At 34.3% G+C, this 21,920-nt stretch overlaps 1 protein-coding gene across 2 annotated transcripts; it reads left to right on the top strand.

Annotated features, from left to right (window-relative positions):
- The first annotated feature begins 368 nt into the window (after positions 1-368).
- Positions 369-20,836, top strand: clcn7 (chloride channel 7). Of its 2 annotated transcripts, XM_073833187.1 has the most exons (25): positions 369-565; positions 1,213-1,287; positions 1,698-1,763; positions 1,957-2,022; positions 3,380-3,512; positions 4,354-4,463; positions 6,871-6,951; positions 7,835-7,897; positions 7,978-8,061; positions 8,140-8,233; positions 8,464-8,528; positions 8,640-8,756; positions 10,777-10,831; positions 10,941-11,001; positions 11,986-12,127; positions 12,235-12,328; positions 13,359-13,531; positions 13,653-13,704; positions 13,872-13,999; positions 14,187-14,272; positions 16,526-16,661; positions 16,757-16,816; positions 16,911-17,087; positions 17,441-17,521; positions 19,493-20,836. In XM_073833187.1, the coding sequence occupies exons 1-25, from the start codon at positions 461-463 to the stop codon at positions 19,577-19,579; spliced, it is 2,391 nt and encodes a 796-aa protein (XP_073689288.1). In that variant the 5' UTR covers positions 369-460; the 3' UTR covers positions 19,580-20,836. The 2 variants fall into 2 exon arrangements, with proteins under 2 accessions (XP_073689288.1, XP_073689289.1); XM_073833188.1 differs by lacking the exon at positions 1,213-1,287.
- Positions 20,837-21,920: the final 1,084 nt, after the last annotated feature.

Below are 21,920 nucleotides of genomic sequence, written 5' to 3'. Positions count from 1 at the left end.
CATGATAGATATAAGTAAACTAGTTGTATAAATGAATAAATAGAAGAAAAAACTTAAGAGGCAGATCTCCTCAAATGATGTGTTTGGACAAACTTGTTGTTGGAAGTCAAGTCATTCGTTTAGTTAGGCTATTCATTATTTGAACTATTGAAAGTCTTTGCGGAGAAATATGCGACGTTTAACAGAGTTTATATAATCTAAAATATCAGATACAACAGTTATGAGCATGTTTTAACCGTTATAACAGAACAGCATCGTCTCTGTACTGTAGGCTACGCCATTGACACAATCTGGAATAACTGTGAACTACATTTCCTTTGTAAACGATTTCTTTCTTGGACCTCTGTGCTTTCCGTACACTCGTCACGAGATCGTGTGTGATTGTTAGTCATGGGGTAGAAGTGTTCGCAGTAGTTTTACAGTTAGCAGGTTTGATGTATAATTAATTGTCAAACTAGACATGGCCAACATTGCGAAGAAAGTGTCATGGTCTAGCAGAGGCGATGATCGCGGAGAGAGAACGCCACTGCTGAACGGAGCCGAAGAAGTGAAATACAACAGACAGGTAACTTACCAGACAGGCCATACACACTGCAAAAAATGACATATATATGACTTTAACAATCAACCTAGAATGTTTTGACTTCTGCTTTTATGAAATACCTGCCCTGCTGATTAAACAAAGCATGCTTGTTAAGCATGCAAAGGTAACGTTAGTGTGCTTGTGACTTGCAGACACAGAAAGCATGAATACACTTGCACTAACTTCTTGAAATGAAAACAAAATATTGCACTAACAGGGCTGAAATGAAAACAAAATAGTTTTCAGACTTGTTATTAGAGGGTAAACAACAATAGGGTTTCTTGTAAGCCCTATTAAGGATTTGTGTTTGTAAGTGTTTTGCAATTCTGGATATTTGGATTTTAACTTCCCATTTCTTTTAACCCTCTTGTTCTGCTAAGAAACTGCAAGCACCTGTGATCCTATGACCTACATCAAATTGGTTGATTCTCAATTACAGTCAGGGACATAGCTAGAAGTTAAGATATCAAAAATGTAATATTCCTGACAGTGTCAGCTAGACTTGTACCAACATTTGTTTTTAATAGCTTATTTTTCGAATAGATGTTTGTGCAGAATGCATACTGTAGACTGACTATAATTGTAGATTAACCTAGACTCTTGATAAATGTAATGTATTTGGTTCATAGTTATCCGGGGGAGGTATATTTCATATAGGCAGGCTGAGCACTGTGGACCTTGAGGAGGAAATCACACCCGAAGAGGTAAAATCTATTTTACATCAATTCCATTTTATTATTTTTTTTAAAGATGCGGAAAAACAAAACATTATTAGAAATACAGACATAAAAGCCTATACTCCAGTCCAGAAAAAAGCTGTATATCACTGACACAGCTATAGTTTCAGTTTTAGTTTCAAGGTGTTTGTGGTTTTAATGCTTTGAATGTTGGCATAGCGCATGAGCGTGGTTGAAGTCTCTTCTCAAATCGGCCATTGTACATTGTACTTGATCATTTGTGAGTTTATGTTTCCAAAGTGTTGTCATGAGGTCCTATTTGCTCATAAAGTGCTAAATAAAGTGTTGTTCTATTCTGATTGCATGAGCATAGAATGACTGTATATGCCCTCGATGAATGTCGACAACTCTGAGTCTGTTTTTCCCAAATCACACAGGAAATTGTGAGAAGTCGGCCGAAGGAAATCCCTCACAATGAAAAGCTGCTGTCCCTCAAATTTGAGGTAATTGAATCTAGATCTGACCTTCAGTCACCCTCTTCTCTTTCAATTGATTGTCTGTTAGAAATGCTTTGAAGAATCTGTATGTTTTGAACTTAAAAAACAAAGACAAAATGCAACATGTACACTTTAAATAAACTGCTTTTGAAGAGCTGTGATGTGAAATGTCAAACCTATAGTGCATTTTGTGTTTCAGAGTCTTGATTATGATAACAGCGAGAATCAGTTGTTTCTGGAGGAAGAGAGACGGATGAGTCACATGGTCAGTAGAACCATCAGAGAGTTTCATTAGAGGTTTTATGTCTATGGGAAAAGTTTAACGGTTAACTTGGGTCATGTGTGCTTCATAAGCTGTTCATATAGAGTCTTTTACTGAGTTTAAAGCCATAATGGTTGATGGAGACCATTGAGACAATCAATTGTGCTTTTTTTTAAACTGTTGGTTTACGCGACCAGTCAAAAGTTTGTGAACAGTGAGGTTTTGCTCACCAAGCCTGCATTTATTTGATCCAAAGTACAGCAAAAACAGTACAATTTTGAAACAAATACTATAAAATACTAACTGTTTTCTATTTGAATATATTTTAAAATGTAATTAATTGTGATTTCGAAGCTGAATTATTCTGATTTGCTGCTCAAAAACATTTATTATTATTATTATTATTAGTATTGTTACTTTGAAAACAGCTGAGTAGAATTTTGTCAGGTTTCTTTGATGAATAGAAAGTTCAGAAGAACAGCATTTATGTGAAATTTAAATCTTTTGTAACATTATAAATGTCTTTATCATCACTTTTGATCAATTTAAAGCATCCTTGCTAAATAAAACTACTAATTTCTATAATTTCTTACACTGACTTTTGAATGGTGTAGTGTATAATGTTACAAAAGCCTTTTATTTTAGATAAATGCTGATCTTTGGATCTTTCTGTTCATCAAAGAATCCTGAAAACAAATGTACTTAACTGTTTTAAATATTGATGATAATAATAACAAAAATAAATGTTTCTTAAACAGCAAATCAGCATATTAGAATGATTTCTGAAGGATCATGTGACTGGTGTAATGATGCTAAAAATTCAGCTTTGAAATCATCGGAAAAAATAACATTTTAAAATATATTCAAATAGAAAGCAGTTATTTTAAATAGTAAAAATGTTTCACAATATTACTGCTTTTGCTGTATTTTGGATCAAATAAATGCATGCTTGGTAAGCAGAAGAGACTTCTTTAAAAAAACATTACAAATCTTACTGTTCAAAAGCTTTTGACTGTTAGTGTGCATGTGATGTATTAATTTGACCTCTAAAAACCTCATTATCTTCTTTATTATTAATACTAACGCAAAATTAATGCATTAAAATGACAGCATAACTTATAGCATATTGTTTTGAATTGAACAGCACTTTTTTTTTTCATAGTATTCGCCAAATATGGCTTGACCCACAACTAATATGTCATACCAAACATTTTGAAGATTAGTGGAACGGCATTCAGTGATAAGCCGTTTCCATGTATTAGCAGTTTATTGAGTGTACTGACAGAACCCTTGTTATGCAACAGTAGTTTGTTATGACCAGTATAGATTAACATGTAATGTTCTTTTCTCTTAACCGTAGAGTTTCAGATGTCTGGAGATCACGCGATGGGTGATCTGCGGTCTGATTGGGATTCTCACTGGTCTCATCGCATGTATGATAGACATTGCTGTGGAGAATTTAGCTGGTGTTAAGTACTTTGTAGTCAAACAAAGTATCTTTCCTCTGTCAGCCATCTATTTTGCAACTACCTAATATGATCAGTTTCTTCTATTTGCTCCTTCATTATTTAAAATGAGCCAATACACTGCAGTTTGTGAACAATTTGTCAAAACGTAATTTTATTTCATGCATTTACATATGTGACCCTGGACCACAAAACCAGTCTGAAGTCGCTGGGGTATATTTGTAGCAATAGCCAAAAATACTTTGTATGGGTCAAAATTATTGATTTTTCTTTTATGCCAAAAATCATTAGGAAATTAAGTAAAGATCATGTTCCATGAAGATTTTTTGTAAAATTCCTACTATAAATATATCAAAATGTAATTTTTGATTAGTAATATGCATTGTTAAGAACTTAATTTGGACAACTTTAAAGGTGATTTTCTCAGTATTTTGATTTTTTTTGCACCCTCAGAATCCAGATTTTCAAATAGTTGTATCTCAGTCAAATATTGTCCTATCCTAACAAACCATACATCCATGGAATGCTTAATTATTGAGCTTTCATATGATGTATATATCTCAGTTTTGTAAAATTTAACCTTATGACTGGTTTTGTGGTCCAGGGTCACATATGTGTAAACACATAGTGAAAGTTTGTGTAATTTATTTCCATTGTACTACATGAATAATTGGGCCATAAACAGTAGCCAATGTTTGATAAAAAACAAACAAAGTTTATTTATGGTAATATAGCTCAGTAATATTTTTTATATTTTTAAAAAGGCTTAATTTAATTCCATGGAAAGTTTTTTTTTCAATTTAATTAAGTGTCACTGTGTTCTATTTATTTCTAACTGGCTTTAAAGTTTCTTTAAATTGACGTTCAGACATTGAGAAATTCACAGAGCTTGGCGGCCTGTCCATCTCTCTTATACTGTGGGCAGTGCTGAATTCCGCTTTCGTGATGGTTGGCGCTATCGCTGTTGCTTTCTTTGAGGTGAGTATTTTCTTCCTGTCAGAATGAGATTTGTGTGGCTTCTGCTTCCCTCCTGTGCTTCAGTATCACTTCAGAGAAATTACTGTGCTCTTTCAATAAAATGTGCCCAAGCGGAAAGCAGAATTTAGCTGTGTTCAGAGTAGCATAGTAGAATACTACTCAATTTCTGCAGTACATTACAGTCGTGGCCAAAAGTTTTGAGAATGACACAAATATAGTTTTCACAAAGTTTGCTGCTCAACTGCTTTTAGATCTTTGTTTCAGTTGTTTCTGTGATGTACTGAAATATAATTACAAGCACTTCATTCGTTTCAAAGGCTTTTATCGACAATTACATGACATTTATGCAAAGAGTCAGTATTTGCAGTGTTGGCCCTTCTTGTTCAGGACCTCTGCAATTCGACTGGGCATGCTCTCAATCAACTTCTGGGCCAAATCCTGACTGATAGCAACCCATTCTTTCATAATCACTTCTTGGAGTTTGTCAGAATTAGTGGGTTTTTGTTTGTCCACCCGCCTCTTGAGGATTGACCACAAGTTCTCAATGGGATTAAGATCTGGGGAGTTTCCAGGCCATGGACCCAAAATTTCAACGTTTTGGTCCCCGAGCCACTTAGTTATCACTTTTGCCTTATGGCACGGTGCTCCATCGTGCTGGAAAATGCATTGTTCTTCACCAAACTGTTGTTGGATTGTTGGAAGAAGTTGCTGTTGGAGGGTGTTTTGGACCCATTCTTTATTCATGGCTGTGTTTTTGGGCAAAATTGTGAGTGAGCCCACTCCCTTGGATGAGAAGCAACCCCACACATGAATGGTCTCAGGATGCTTTACTGTTGGCATGACACAGGACTGATGGTAGCGCTCACCTTTTCTTCTCCGGACAAGCCTTTTTCCAGATGCCCCAAACAATCAGAAAGAGGCTTCATCGGAGAATATGACTTTGCCCCAGTCCTCAGCAGTCCATTCGCCATACTTTTTGCAGAAGATCAATCTGTCCCTGATGTTTGTTTGTTTTTTTTTGGAGAGAAGTGTCTTCTTTGCTGCCCTTCTTGACACCAGGCCATCTTCCAAAAGTCTTGGCCTCACTGTGCGTGCAGATGCGCTCACACCTGCCTGCTGCCATTCCTGAGCAAGCTCTGCACTGGTGGCACTCCGATCCCGCAGCTGAATCCTCTTTAGGAGACCATCCTGGTGCTTGCTGGACTTTCTTGGACGCCCTGAAGCCTTCTTAACAAGAATTGAACCTCTTTCCTTGAAGTTCTTGATGATCCTATAAATTGTTGATTTAGGTGCAATCTTAGTAGCCACAATATCCTTGCCTGTGAAGCCATTTTTATGCAACGCAATGATGGCTGCACGCGTTTCTTTGCAGGTCACCATGGTTAACAATGGAAGAACAATGATTTCAAGCATCACCCTCCTTTTAACATGTCAAGTCTGCCATTCTATCCCAATCAGCCTGACATAATGATCTCCAGCCTTGTGCTCGTCAACATCCTCACCTGAGTTAACAAGACGATTACTGAAATGATCTCAGCAGGTCCTTTAATGACAGCAATGAAATGCAGTGGAAAGTGTTTTTCGGGATTAAGTTAATTTTCATGGCAAAGAAGGACTATGCAATTCATCTGATCACTCTTCATAACATTCTGGAGTATATGCAAATTGCTATTATATAAACTTAAGCAGCAACTTTTCCAATTTCCAATATTTATGTAATTCTCAACTTTTGGCCACGACTGTACTGGATACAGCTGTCCCGCTGATTCCCACAAATGAACTTGAAGTAGAATTTAGTGCTATTTGTAAGCTTATTTAATCAAACTTTGCCATTTCTCTAATAAGCAATATACTGGACTTTTCAAAACTGTTTGATCAGCAAGATTTTAAAAGAAATTGATGTTTTTATTCAGCAAGGAGGTGTTATTATAATTAGTTGATCAAAAGTGACAGTGTAGCCTTGCATAATGTTACACAGGATTTCTATTTCAAATCAAAGCATTTTTTTTAAATTTTCTATTCGTCAAAGAGTCCTGACAAAAGTTTATCATTGTTTTCAACACTGATAATAATTGTAAAAAATGTAAATCAGTATATTAGCGAAATTTCTGTGGGATTATGTGACACTAAAGACTGGATTGATAACTGCTAAAACTTTATCTTAACCATCCACACAAATAAATAACATTTTAAATATATTACAACAGTTGTAATAATATTTCACAATATTGATGTTTATACTGTGTCAAATAAATGTGGCCTTGGTGAGCATAGGAGACTGTTTAAAAAAATGTTTTTTTGTTTTTTTTAAATGACAGAGTACATTGTGTACTATATAGTGTTTAGCAAGTAGTTGTGAATAATTTCACTTTGAACATTACTTAAAATGCAGTCTGTTTTCTCACAGCCCATTGCTGCAGGAAGTGGAATCCCTCAAATAAAATGTTACCTGAATGGAGTGAAGATCCCTCGTGTTGTCCGACTAAAGGTGATGTTTTTATAGTTTAAGCTTTTCTGTCAGACAAACAAAGAACCAGATAAAATCCATGGAATAAGAGAAAATTTAGTGTTGTGCCTTTGGATGTCAGAATTAGAAATCAAATCATTTTTATAGAATATTATCATCAAAAATGGCATTTGAAGCTAAACACAGACGTTTAAGAGGACAGACTTATGGATAAAACCTGCAATGATTACTGTCCTTTTAAATTTGATTTAAACAATAGGTCTACATAATATTTACATCTGCAGTTTATAGGGAACTTCTTATATTAGTCTTACAGTTACAGCATTAAATACTATTTAAAGGGATAGTTCACTCAAAAATGAAAATTTGATGTTTATCTGCTTACCCCCGGAGTATTCAAGATGTATGTAACTTTGTTTCTTCAGTAGAACACAAATGAAACCCTGCGGCTCGTGACGATACATTGAGGACTAGTTCATTTTTGGGGTGAACTATCCCTTTAAACCTGTAAAAATCTCACAATTCAAACTTTTCCCCCCACAAATCCAATTTTATATCTCCTATTTCTGACTTAATAACTCGAATTAACCCAACAATAGCGAGTTTGCCAATTCTGAGGGAAAAAAAGCCAGATGTGTGGGCTAAAAAACTCATTCTGAGCTGAGGAGAAAAGAAAGAATGCAGAGTTGATTTTTCTTATCAAAATTGTGAGATGTAGTCTTTTTTAATCGTTTAGTCCATAGACTGCTACTTGAAAACATTTTGTGCCACCAGATAGGCTCCGCCCACAGTGTCATCACTGTTTGCAAACACCGAATTGGTCTATATGAGATATATAGATAAATAGATCTTTTTCAGTTTTCTTATGATAGGTCTCCATAACAGTGTTCTTCCATGTCCACAGACTCTGGCGATAAAGGTCTTTGGTGTGATCTGCTCAGTTGCTGGAGGTCTCGCCGTTGGAAAGGTACAATAGAAAATGTGTCAGTTGGGGTTAATGAGGCTTTAAGCTAATTGTTGGACTCAACAGCTGCTCTCCTCTAACAGGAAGGACCAATGATTCACTCGGGAGCAGTGGTGGCTGCAGGAGTATCTCAAGGCAGAAGCACTTCACTAAAAAGAGATTTTAAGGTCAGTTTTCTGTACGGTTAGATCTGCTTGAATCCTACAGTAAACACAGAGCCTGATTTGAAGTTTGTGTTCCCGCAGATATTTGAGTATTTCCGCAGGGACACAGAGAAGAGAGACTTTGTCTCGGCAGGAGCAGCAGCTGGAGTCTCCGCTGCCTTTGGAGCCCCTGTTGGTGAGACATGCAGAAAATCTTTTTAAATATCCATAGTTTTACATGGGATGGAAGTGAGCTATGCAAGGCCAATGTCAAATATGTTATTATTATGTTGTTAAAGCATATTAAAGTAGCTATAAGTGAAAATCCATCTGAATAAAAGCTTAAAGACTGTTAAACTTTCCTGAAATGATTCTTGGATAAGATTGTTCAGGGTCATCTTTGATTCATTGTGGTTTTTGGCACAGGTGGGGTTCTGTTCAGTTTAGAAGAAGGCGCTTCTTTCTGGAACCAGATGTTGACTTGGAGAATTGTGAGTGATTGTGAATAAGAGTTTGGCCCATTTTTAAAGAGCACTGTCTGTTTCACTCAGTTTCAAAGGTCAGCCGTTTGAAGCCCTCAACTGGCTTTGTTTTTGATCTAGTTCTTTGCTTCAATGATCTCCACCTTCACACTGAACTTTTTCCTGAGTATTTACCATGGGAAGCCCGGAGAACTGTCCAGCCCCGGTCTCATTAACTTTGGCCGCTTTGACAGTGTCGTAAGTTCTGTTTCTATCTTCTTTAGTTACTCTGACAAGGTCTCTTTCCTTTTTTAGCTGCCAAAGTTTTTACACAGAACAGAGATTTGAAAGGAAAATCTGTTAAAGTGGAATTGATGCTTGAAGCTCTCCAAAATACCACAAGTAGGGCCCTATGGTTTTGGAAAACGTGGACGGGATTGCGGAATCTAGCCATAAAAATAGAATTTACTGTATAAAGCGGAATGTCATGGAATATGCTACATTGTGGATGAATAAATCAAAAGTAGGTCAGTACACTTAAATCAAAAGGTGATATGGACTAGTTTCTGTAAATATTAAATATGAATCACGCATGTTGTGTGTGTCCCTCTGTGAATGAATGGCAAAGATGCACAGTGTTGTTTACTTACTACACACCAGAGGTGTAAAGTACTTGAGTAATTTTACTTGATTACTGTACTTAAGTATTATTTTTGGGGATTTTTACTTTACTTGAGTACAATTAAAAATGAATACTTTTACTTTTACTTAAGTACATTTTTAAAGAAAAAAAACTACTTTTTACTCCTTACAATTTTATTTACAGTCAAAAAGTAAATAATTTCAAAATACTAATTTTTGTGAATTTTTTTTTTACTATTTTCTCTTGCTAACAAACCAATTGAATTGCGCTGAATTCCAGTTTAATTAAAATGTTATTCATTGTGCCAATGAGATTCGTTTTTACATTCTATGAAATTAATCAGACATGTTCATTGGTCCTTTGGAAGTGACATCAAGTTGCATCAATCACCACAATGCACAGCACCTTGACCTGGAAATTAGAGAAATTATAACATGCAGTCAGTGGAAGAAAATGGAGGAAGAACATGATTCAGTAGTGAACGCAGCCCAAAATCAGCCACAGGGGCAAGAGCACCCGTGGCCTTACCTTAGCGAATTCTTTTCTTTTAGCGGTATTAGTAAGGATTCATACAAGATGAAATGCATCCTTTGTCTCCCGCTCAACAAAGAAATATCGGCCTTCAAAGGTTAAATCTAAACAGTTCTAAAGCAGGATAAAACCTTGTATGTGGTTCATTCACTTCATGTTTTTAGAGATTAAAAACGTAAACAAGAATCTCTAGTTTTCATTTTTGCTTTTACTTTTACTTTTTTAATACTCAAGTACAATTTTAATGCAGTACTTTTTTACTTTTACTTGAGTGTAATTCTGGCTGAGTACTTTTACTTTTAATTGAGTAAAATTTTCACTCATTACTTGTACTTTCACTTGAGTAACATTTTTGAGTACTTTTTACACCTCTGCTACACACGTGTTTTTAGCCACTGCCGCCTCAATATATGTGTACACGAACACATAAAAATAATCTCTAAAATTTCTCTGAAAGCTCTACTTTTACTGTTTAATTTGAGAAAAACTATCATCATCATGTATACAACTTAAAGGTCTTCACAGCAACCCATCAAAACACCCAAAACCCATTAAAAGGTTCAACTTGAAGAAACGGTGACAGAAATATATCACTTAATGTAATGATAGTACTACTGATAATAATAAAATTAATATTAAAACAATATTTTTTAAAGGAATAATCACACAAATAATGGTAATACTTATTATGTTAAAGTAATTATGTTTTTTTATTATTATTATTAAATTAAACCATTAAAATGGAATCCGGAAAGTTAAAATGGAAAACAGAATTTGGTAAAAATAAAACTGAATCTGAGAAAAAATAAAAAACTTATTTCATAGGAAAAAAACTATTAATAAATTGCTGTTCAATTGTCTATGTTTCATGATTTCAATTAATTAGACATGTTTTTTGATTAATAACATTTAATTTAATAGTTTGACTCTGTCCAGAAAAATAAAAACAGAAAAAAACAGCATTTATTAAAAAAATGAAACAAATAAATAAAATGAATTGTATAGGGTTCTACACAAAAATGAAAAACATCTGAATGTGGTATTATACTTATATTAGTCATGACATCCTTGATCTAAATTTGATGTGTTTTTTTCTTCTTCTAGAGTGTAGAGTATAATTTATATGAAATTCCTCTCTTCATTATCATGGGAGCTATAGGTGAGGAGAAGTTCATCACTTTGTCGTTGCATAAAACATTTATTTGCAAAATTAAAATTAAAGGATGTAGCTTTTAAATTATTTCTCTTTTTTCCCTTTTATTTTTTAGGAGGGATGCTTGGAGCATTGTTCAATGTCATCAATTATTGGCTAACAATTTTCAGAATAAGGTAGGATTGTAAGCTGTTAAATATGGAAGGTCATGTGTAATATGTATGGCATTCATTTTGGAAAAGAAAAATGACTACTATTAGAGCAGTGCACCTAGAACTTTTTTTAAAATGATTTGAAAAAGACAATAGGTTTGCTAAATGACAGTTTGCTAAATGATTACTCAGATGGGTAGGTTTTGTTACTGAATGGGTGTATTACTGAGCAGAAGCAGATGGAATGTGTTCCAAGACTTTTATACATCAATCACTTGTCATGTGACAATTTTCTGGGTTACGCCTGCATGGTAAATTGAGGCCAACAAGTAAAGGAAGAGAGTTTGTAAAGCTGAATAGAGAGTAAAAATGAGTTGATACTGAAAAAACATAATAACTATTTGAAAAAGTAGTGTTTGAGTATAGCATAACTTTTTATTTTAAAATGTCACCAGTAACTTTAGCATTTTTACACTAGCATTTAAAAGTTTGGGTTTGGTGAAATCACTTTTTTTTCCAGAGAAATTAATACTTTTATTAATACTTCTAATGCAGGAATACATTAAACTGATCTGAAGTTACAGCAAATTACAAGTTACAAAATATTTCTATTTTATGTGAATCTTGTAAACTTTCTATTCATCAAAGAATCATGAAAACAAAAATTAGAAATGTTTTTTGAGCAACAAATCAGCATATTAGAATGATATCTGAAGGATCATTTGACACTATAGACTGGAGTAATGATGCTGAAATTTCAGCTTTGATCACAGGAATCAATTATATTTGAAAATATAATCAAATTGAAAAAAAATTTTTAAAACGAAATGTTTAAGAATATTTATTTTTTATTTGTGTTTTATTTTTTTAAATATATATTCTGTTTTTTTTAATAATAGGGTTGTATGTAACATTTAAATTTTTTTGCTAATTATTTACATTTTATTTTTTATCTGTTTTGGTCCAAAATTGTCCTCTAAGATTGTAACATGATTTATTACGTTTTAGATACGTCCACCGGCCATGCCTGCAGGTAATGGAGGCCATGTTGGTTGCGGCTGTGACCGCTACAGTTTCCTTTGCTATGATCTATTTCTCCAATGACTGCCAGCCGCTGGGACAGGACAACTCTGAGGAATATCCCCTACAGGTGTTTATATACTTACTGGGCTTTCAAGATATTTCCTGATGATAAATTGCAAAGCTGAACTCATCTGAGATCAGAATGAAGTGATTTGTTATATTGTTTATTTACAGCTCTTCTGCGCTGATGGTGAATATAATTCCATGGCCACCGCCTTCTTCAACACCCCTGAGCGAAGTGTGAGGAGTCTGTTCCACAACCCTCCAGGTGTGTCTCAGGGAGGGTGTGGTTGGGTGTGGATGGGTTTGGGAATGTGTGTGGACATCTTATCAAACTTGCAATCGAAACATCAAGCCTTCGAACACTTCTTCGGTTGTTATGTGGTGTGTCCGCATGTTTTTTAGCGTTTGTGTTTGTATGCATTTGCCTGCCAAAGCAGATTTAGAGTTACAAGCTGGAAGCAGGCCAGCTGACAGGCAGCTAAAATCTTCCTACGCTCTGGAGAAAAGCCATCTTTGATTGCTTTCCCAGAGCGCTGTGAGTGCACAACAGTCGGTACATAGCATAACAAGTGGACAGAGTTTTCAAATATGACAAGTTGTTAATGCATTATAATGTAGAATGTGATTATATGTCCTAAAAAAAAATTATATGAGTAATATTACAATCACATTTAGAATTTCTCTGCTAGTGGCTTTATACTGCCCCCTAGAGCTGGAATGCTTAGTAGTATGCTAAAAAAACAGAAGTTTACCTCACTACAGATTGTGATTGGGTGATGCAAATATTGGGGGCGTAACTATTAACTATCCCGGGGATGTTGCGTAACAGTCGGTGTTATGTTGGAATTGAACTATTTTTCAGTGGTCTTTTGCAAACACTAGCTTTATATAAGAAGGATGAAACGGTGGTGTTTGAGACTCATGGTATGTCATGTCCATGTACTGAACTGTTATTATTTAACTATGCCAAGCTAAACACAGTTTTCCATTCTATGGCACCTTTAAAATAATAAAATATTTAATAAAAATAATGACAACATAATGAAAACAATAAAGAAAGATGAAATTACCCAGCCAACCATTATCAAAGAGGAGTGGGACTTAAAGAAGTAATGTGATCTTATAAATTTTGATTACTAAATGTATACCTTGGACCATAACTGGACAGCCTGTTATTAAGACTTCAGTCCCAGTCTAAAGAGATTCTAAACTGGCCGACCCATCATTTTTGAAGGCCTACTACAATCTAGTTTTGTTTTAATGTTGTAATTTTACTTGGAATGTCTCTTGCTCAGGAACTTACAACCCTATAACTTTGGGGCTCTTCACTCTGGCCTATTTCTTCCTGGCTGTCTGGACGTATGGTCTGACCGTGTCGGCAGGAGTGTTCATCCCGTCTCTGCTCATCGGAGCAGCCTGGGGACGACTATTTGGGATCCTTTTGTCCTATATCACTTCCAGCCAATCGGTAAGAACAGCTTTACCCCTCTCTGCTTTTCTAAAATTCATCTTAAACAACAAATCTGAGATAAAAAGACCTACATGAAGAAAGCAGGATTGTGATGTTTACATGTTTTCTTAACTGCTAGATTTGGGCGGATCCTGGGAAGTATGCTCTAATAGGTGCTGCGGCCCAGCTTGGTGAGTTATTGGTGTTTTAGTGTCGTGTTAGAGTCAACTAGACATTCTTTAAGAAAATGCAGCAGGAATGTTGTCCTATGGTTTATAATAGTTCTCCTGACTGCATTTCTGTGAAGGAAGTACTTGTCAGCAATAACAAGTATGGCTTTGTTGTGTTAATCTTACAGGCGGCATTGTCAGAATGACCCTCAGTCTCACCGTAATCCTGGTAGAAGCCACCGGGAACGTGACATATGGCTTTCCCATTATGCTCGTGCTGATGACTGCCAAGATTGTGGGGGATTACTTTATAGAGGTGAGAAACAAAATACCTGGCATGGCTGGTGGTTTGTCCTTCCAGGAGTTTTTGCTCTGTGTTGTTGTTTTTTTTTTTTTAAGGGTGTCACAAAGCATTAGTCATGCATGCATGTCATTTGAGTTTTGTGTCATTAGAGCATGAAGCACATGAGTGCATTTGTCTGACTGGTTTTTGTTGTTTATAGGGCCTGTATGACATCCATATTAAGCTGCAGAGTGTTCCTTTCCTCCATTGGGAGGCTCCTCCTACTTCTCATTGGCTGACGGCCAGGTAATCACACCCATCAGCCGTACTTGTCATATGATGCTTCGAACTTCTCAGTACTGACTCTCAGTCTGGAGTTCCAGGTAGTTCATACAACCATGCAAAATTACACTAAATCATAACTCCTGTCTCAGATGAGAGAACAAAAGAATATAAAATATTACTTATATTGTATTAAATATATATCAGTGCTGGGTTTCAGTCAGCTGAAGGTTTTTAGGTGTACATTGTGGTTGACCAATTTGGATTTTCTGATGGCTCATACCAATATTTTACAAAGCATGGTAGCTGATGGCCGATATAAAGGACTATGTAATATCACAGTATTTTAAAGGGACAGTTCACTCAAAAATTAAAATTCTGTCATTAACTGCTCACCCTCATGCCGTTCCAAAAGGGTAAGACCTTCGTTCATATTCACAACACAAAAAAAGATATTTTTAATGAAATCTGAGCTCTCTGACCCTGCATAGACAACAACGCAACTGACATGTTCAAGGCTCAGGAAGGTAGTAAGGACATGGTTAAAATAGTTCATGTGACATCAGTGGTTCAGCTGTAATGTTATGAAGCTACAAGAATACTTTTTTTGCACAAAGAAATAAAATAATGACTTTGTTTAACAATAAAAAAAATCGATCATTTAAATAATCTGCAAAATGAATAAATGTATATGTGACCCTGGACCACAAAACCAGTCTTAAGTCGCTGGGGTATATTTGTAGCAATAGCCAAAAATACATTGCATGGGTCAAAATTTTTTTTTTTTCTTTTATGCCAAAAATCATTAAGAAATTAAGTAAAGATCATGTTCCATGAAGATTTTTTGTAAAATTCCTACTGTAAACATATCAAAATGTAATTTTTGATTTGTAATATGCATTGTTAAGAACCTAATTTGGACAACTTTAAAGGTGATTTTCTCAGTCTTTTAGATTTTTTTGCATCCTCAGATTTCTGATTTTCAAATAGATGTATCTCAGCCAAATATTGTCCTATCCTAACAAAACATACATCAATAGAAAGCTTATTTATTGAGCTTATGATGTATAAATCTCAGTTTTGTCAAATTTAACCTTATGACTGGTTTTGTGGTCCTGGGTCACATATGTTAGATAGGAACTTGTTGATCTGTTGTCGTTTTTTTAACAAAGCTGTCAAAACACAAATAAAAAACACTAACCATTTATCTGGTAACCTCTGGATTTGCCAAAGTTAGCAAAAATATGTGGCATTACATGTTTATTAGATATTCAAAGGCTTATTTATAATGCATATTTGCTGAATGTTGATAGTATATGTAAAAAATATTATAGTATTTACCTCTCAGTTATTAGACAGTTCTGATAAAGACTAAACTAATAAAGATGGAGAATGAGAAGTTGAGGTAAAATGGAATAAAATAACTAAAAATGAAATGATTTATTAAACTTTGTTTTATGTACATTTTTGATGAACAGAAATATTAAAAAATAAAAACAATGAAAGCACTAAATACTAAATAAAAGATAAAAAAAAAAAGTAATACATTTACAATATTACAGTTGAAGTCAAAAGTTTATATACACCTTGCAGAATCTGCTAAATGTTAATTATTTTACCAAAATAAGAGTGATCATACTAATAAGCATGTTATTTTTAATTTAGTACTGGACTGCATAGGATATTTCACATACAATATTAAAATTTATACAAAAAAATTTATAGTTGAATTTATAAAAATGACCCCACTCTAATAGTTTACATACACTTTATTCTTAAAACTGTGTTGTTACCTGAGTCCCTTGTTTGTCCTGAACAGTTAAACTGCCTGCTGTTCTTCAGAAAAATCCTTCAGGTCCCACAGATTCTTTGGTTTTTCAGCTTTTTTGTGTATTTGAACCCTTTCCAACAATGACTGTATGATTTTGTGATCCATTTCACACTGACGACATCTGAGGGAAGGAAAAAACGTGCATTAAGAGCTGGGGGTGAAAACTTTTGAACAGGGTCTTTTTTAAATTTTTATAAATTCAACTATTATTTTTTCTTATGGACTATATGTAAACATCTTTTATGTGAAATATCTTATTCATTGTCAGTGCTAAATAAAAAGTAACATGCATTTAGTATGATCCCTCTTATTTTAGTAAAATAATTCACATTTTGCAGATTCTGCAAGGTGTATGTAAACTTTCAACTGTATAAGTAATTCTAAAAAAAGCCCTGTTAAAGTATCATTAAGTGAATGTCATTTATGTGTTGATGTTTTCTCCACAGAGAGGTCATGAGCTCTCCAGTCACCTGCTTTAACAGAGTGGAGAAAGTCGGGAGAATTGTGGACATTCTTAGCAACACATCCACCAATCATAACGGCTTCCCTGTGGTCCTTGATACTGCTGATAATGACGATGAGGTGACAAACATAAAAACATGACCTCAGATCCTGTAATTCTAGCTAGTATATTTAAGGTTTAATTTAAACTAAACTTGCTTGTCTTCTTTCCATAGCCAGGAAAAATCTGTGGACTTATTCTTCGCTCTCAGCTAATTGTTCTTCTCAAACATAAGGTGTGAAACACTGAATTACAATACTTTAATTGGACTTTAATCCTTCTGATTTAGGAAATACTGTTACTAATAGTTCACTCTGTCTGTGTCTCAGGTGTTTGTGGAACGGGCGTCTTCACGTCTCAGCCAAAGGAAGCTACAGCTGAAGGACTTCAGAGATGCATATCCACGTTTCCCCCCAATCCAGTCCATCCACGTCTCTCAGGACGAGAGGGAGTGCATGATGGACCTCACTGAGTTCATGAACCCGACCCCATATACTGTGCCTCAGGTCAGTTAACCTACATTGTAGGCCAACGACTGGCCTACTGATGGTATTTTTGCATGTGCATTACATTTAGGCAAGTTTATGTGAAATTGATAATGCCATGACAGTCAAATGGATTAGGAAATAAAATAAAATAATGCTGATACTGGAAGCTCTCCAGTTTTCGGCTTATCATACCTGGAATTATGCAGTGCCACAGCTTTAAATGGCACCACTGCCACACCCTATTGAAATAACTCAAAACAATTCTTACATGACATTTACTGTAAAAATACCATCAGGAAGTGTATTTCGGTTGTCATGTGGTTTAATCATCTGCAGTATTAACTGTTCTAGTCTGCGATATTTGATTTTAGGAGACTTCACTCCCCCGTGTGTTTAAATTGTTTCGGGCGCTAGGACTGAGACATCTAGTGGTGGTTGATAATGAGAACAGGGTAAGTGTATCACTATTCCATTGTTTTATTGTGGTTTAGTTACTACTTTTAACTTGCAGCTAATTTTGGGATGCACAAAATAATAGCACTATACTAGTATTATACATGTTTATTGTCCTGTATCATTTTTTTTTTTAATTTATCATTATTGATCAGTATTAGATATTTATTTTGCATGTTCATTTTCTCTAGTCTTACATTTAGATGATCTTTGTGTCATCAAACACACTTTTAAAGTTAATCTTTAAAACTAAAATAAAACTGTCAAGTGTAATCTTTAGCACATCTCAGAAAGAAATTGAATTGCATATTTTAATGGTGGTATTGGTAAATTTACTTGCAGCATTTAAATAATTTTATTTATTTATTTATTTTTCCACAAAACTGGAATACCAATTAAAGTTAGACAGGCTTCAAGCATTAATATTTTTTATTGTTGTTTATACTGTGTAAAATCTATGGAAGCCTGTTTCTGGTAGTAAATAAAAATAAATAAATAATAAAATAGTAATTGTGACTTTTTATCTCACAATTCTGACTTTTTTGTCAGAATTGCATGACAAAAACTCACAATTTTGACTTTTTTTCTTAGATTTGCGAGTTTATATCTCATAATTGTGACTTTTTTTTTTTTAGAATTGTGACTTTTTTATTTAGAAGTATGAGTGTATATCTCTAAATTCTGACTTTAAAACATGCAACTTGAAATTCTCAAAATTGGTAATTAATTGTTCATCTCCAGAATTGCCATTCTGACTTTATTTCTCGCAATTGTGAGTTTATATCCTACTATTGACAAAAAGGTCAGAATTGTGAGTTTATATCACGTAATTTTGAGAAAAAAGTCCAAATTGCAAGTTTGTTTCTAGCAATTCTTCTGACTTTATAACTCACAATTGTTTATATTACGCAACTTTGAGATAAGTCAGAATTGCGAGATACAAACTTGGAATTCAGACTTTTTTCTCAAAATTGCGTGATATAAACACAATTGTGAGTTGTCAGAATTGGAAGTTATTTTCATAATCCTGACAGTTTTTTTTTAAATTGTGTAATACAAACTCACAATTACGAGTTATAGTCAGAATTGTGAGATGAATAATGATAATTTTGATATTTTTCTCAAAATTGTATGATATAAACACGCAGTTGCGGGTTATTAAGTCAGAATTGCGAGATACAAACTTGCAATTCTGACTTTTTTTTTTTTTTTTCAAAATTAAGTGATATAAACTCGCAATTGTAAATTATAAAGTAACCTGCAATTGTGAGTTTATATCACGCAATTATGACTTTATAATTTGCATTATGTGAAAAAAGTCAGAATTGCATGTTTGTATCTCACAGTTCTGACTTTACAACCTGCAATTGCAAGTTTACATCATGCAATTTTGAGAAAAAAATGTGAATTATGACTATATCACGCAATTCTAACTATAACTCGCTATAACTATAACTTCTATAACTCGCAATTGAGAGTTTATGTCACAATATTCTAAGAAAAAGGTAGAATTGCAAATTTATATCTTGCAGTTCTGAATTTAATTTGCATCTGAGAGTTTCTATCACGCAATTCTGACTTTATAATCTTTGTATCAGTCCATTCTGAGAAAAAAGTCAGATTTGTGAGATTAAAAAGTCACAATAACATTTTTAATTCAGTGGTGGAAACAGGCTTTCATAGAATTCACATTGTCAGTGTTGAATGTTTGTATTTTTTATGTTTATTCTATTGCACTTGAGTGTTTATATATGCAAATTGCTATAAAAATGATATTTGTTTATTTTAATTTCCTTTTTTTTTTAAGGTATTATATAGGAAATGGTATAGAACATGAATATTGACCATTTACCAGTTATCTGCAAAAACATCATAATAATTAACAGCTCATCGTATCAGTCAAAATTTGCAGAATATAATTCATCCCTAATGTTGTACAATTTATAATTCTCTGTGCTTTGGATGTGAAGGTTGTGGGACTGGTAACCAGAAAGGATCTTGCCCGCTACCACGTGGGTAAAGATGGTCTGGAGGAGCTTCACCTGGCTCAGACATGATTGGTCACCATGTTCACCCTGGAGCCTGCCTTCAGAGCACCAGCTTTGGACCTTAGAAACTCAGGGGCTGGTCAGAGTCTCTCTCTCATGTCAAAGATGCCAAACACAAACCTGCAACATGCACAATTTACGACGCTCAGTATTTTAAGGGCTTGATTTTTGCTCCTTTATCACAGTTATGCGTTTATTGCTCGGATGAGCACATTACGTTAGTTTTGCACTGAGACTGTTTATTTATTACAATTATGATATTTTAGAGTAGATGAGCTTTTCAAGAGCGGTCACTTTTCGTGCCTCTCCAAAAGCACCATTTTGTGTCACCTTACATGTTTATCATGGCTAGTTATTATTCAAGATGTGTATGTCAGTGTGTATTGCCATGCCAATGAGAATGTATATTGACATAATGTGTCCGTATGCATTTTTTTTAAGGTTGTGGTTTTGAATACTTACTGACTTGCTAATGCTTAAAATAGGTTCTTGTGTTGTTAGCTCAAAGTTAGCTATTTATTATAAACATGCAGGACAATACAAGCAAGTTTCCTGATATGGAATAAAACAGATTCCTCTAATCTCCATTTGTAGCATTAAGAAACCTATCGGTGATGTGCACTTAACACAGACTACTACATATTATATTGTTACAGACATGCAAATATGGTTCATTACATTATTGTTTACCTAGTGCTGTTAAGGATTTTAAAATGTTTCTTGATTTATCAATTTAATTGCTATTAAATCTGTCAGGGTAGATCAGGCCCTAAAATGAAATGCGTAAATCCTATTTTTCAAATGCCTCTTGGCAAGTTTTGGTACGAGTTTAAAATGGTTTTATGTAGTACATTTCCTGAGGATAGTTTGTGTCTACAGAATGTGAATTTTCTGCCTTGAGCTGCGTTTGTTTTCTGTGAAAATCTATACTTTAAAATGAACAAATAAATCACAGTATTGAGCAGTGAAAGATGATTATGCTAAAATAATTGCCAGGCAGTGATTGTGACAATTGTTCTTAAGCTGAACATCAGATGAAGCATATCAACATGACATCCTGTTTTGTTTGTGTGCTATGAAGTTTGACTTGTAGGCTCTGCGCTTCGTTGTTTAAAGCCAACATGTTTTTGTTTTTATTGGTTGATGATCTTTCTCTATGCTGATCTATACTTTTTATATGGTTGTTGATTTGAATTAAAAAAACAAATATTTTATAACCATTTAAACAACTTTGTGAACTAATAAAGCTATGAATCAACAAATGCATTTCTCAGGCCTCTTTAGTGACTCTTACACAGTGTTGCCAAGTTTTCCAGTGGAATTGGGCCACGTTGTTGTTGTTGTTTTTTTCATGTCCGCGGATTGAAGCGACCCTAATAACATGATATTTAGCCCCTGGAATGTGAATTTTACCAGGAGAACCCCTGCCAAAAAACATGTATTTATCCCCTGGAACATGATTTTTACCCACCACCGAAATGCTTAGGCTAGTTTTTAGTAGAAATTGTGCAGGTTTTGTTGTGAAAACCTGGCAACCCTGCTCTCAGATAATCATGGATAATTTTGATAAACATCTGTGTAGTGAAAACGTGTTTCTTGAATGTAGGGCTGTCGCGATTCGTCTTTTCTAATCGACTATTCGATTTTTAAAAATCTTCCATTTCATTTTTCCCTCGTCGAGTAACCGGCAAAATATCGGAAGTGGCCCATGTCACAGATGAGAATTATTAGACTGTTTTTCAAGGTTACATTATATATTAAACCCATTTAAAAATTATAATTAAGCAAAAAAATATAAAAATATAAAAAAACAATAAATGACTCAACAAGCTAAACCTAGCATTTGGGCTACAAAAAATAACCCAGCATTTTTTAGAGTGCAGAAAAACTACCCAGCACCTAGGTAAAATATTAAAAATAACCCAATAAATTCACCCAATAAGCTAAACCCAGAATTTGGGTTACAGTAAATAACTCATATTTTTTAGGGTGCAGAAAACTATCCAGCACCTGGGTAAAAATATTAAAAATAGCCCAAAAAATTACCCAACAAGCTAAACCCAGCATTTGAATTACCAAAAAATAACCCAGCATTTTTTTTAGAGTGCAGAAAACTACCCAGCACCTGCATAAAAATATTAAAAATAACCCAAAAAATGACCCAACAAGCTAAACCCAGCATTTGAATTACCAAAAAATAACCCAGCATTTTTTTAGAGTGCAGAAAACTACCCAGCACCTGCATAAAAATATAAAAAATAACCCAAAAAATGACCCAACAAGCTAAACCCAGCATTTGAATTACCAAAAAATAACCCAGCATTTTTTTTAGAGTGCAGAAAACTACCCA

This window comes from Garra rufa, chromosome 1 (genome assembly GCF_049309525.1).
Source record: "Garra rufa chromosome 1, GarRuf1.0, whole genome shotgun sequence".
NCBI lineage: Eukaryota > Metazoa > Chordata > Actinopteri > Cypriniformes > Cyprinidae > Garra > Garra rufa.
The sequence above is the reverse complement of the archived record's forward strand: the minus strand, read 5'-3'. Positions and strand labels throughout refer to the sequence as shown.

Coding starts and splice junctions, on each gene's coding strand:
- clcn7 (XM_073833187.1), top strand. CDS start 461: ATGGCCAACATTGCGAAGAAAGTGTCATGGTCTAGCAGAGGCGATGAT. Junction 12,128..12,234: donor CTGAGGAATATCCCCTACAG/GTGTTTATATAC, acceptor GTTTATTTACAG/CTCTTCTGCGCTGATGGTGA. Junction 16,817..16,910: donor TTGTTCTTCTCAAACATAAG/GTGTGAAACACT, acceptor TCTGTGTCTCAG/GTGTTTGTGGAACGGGCGTC.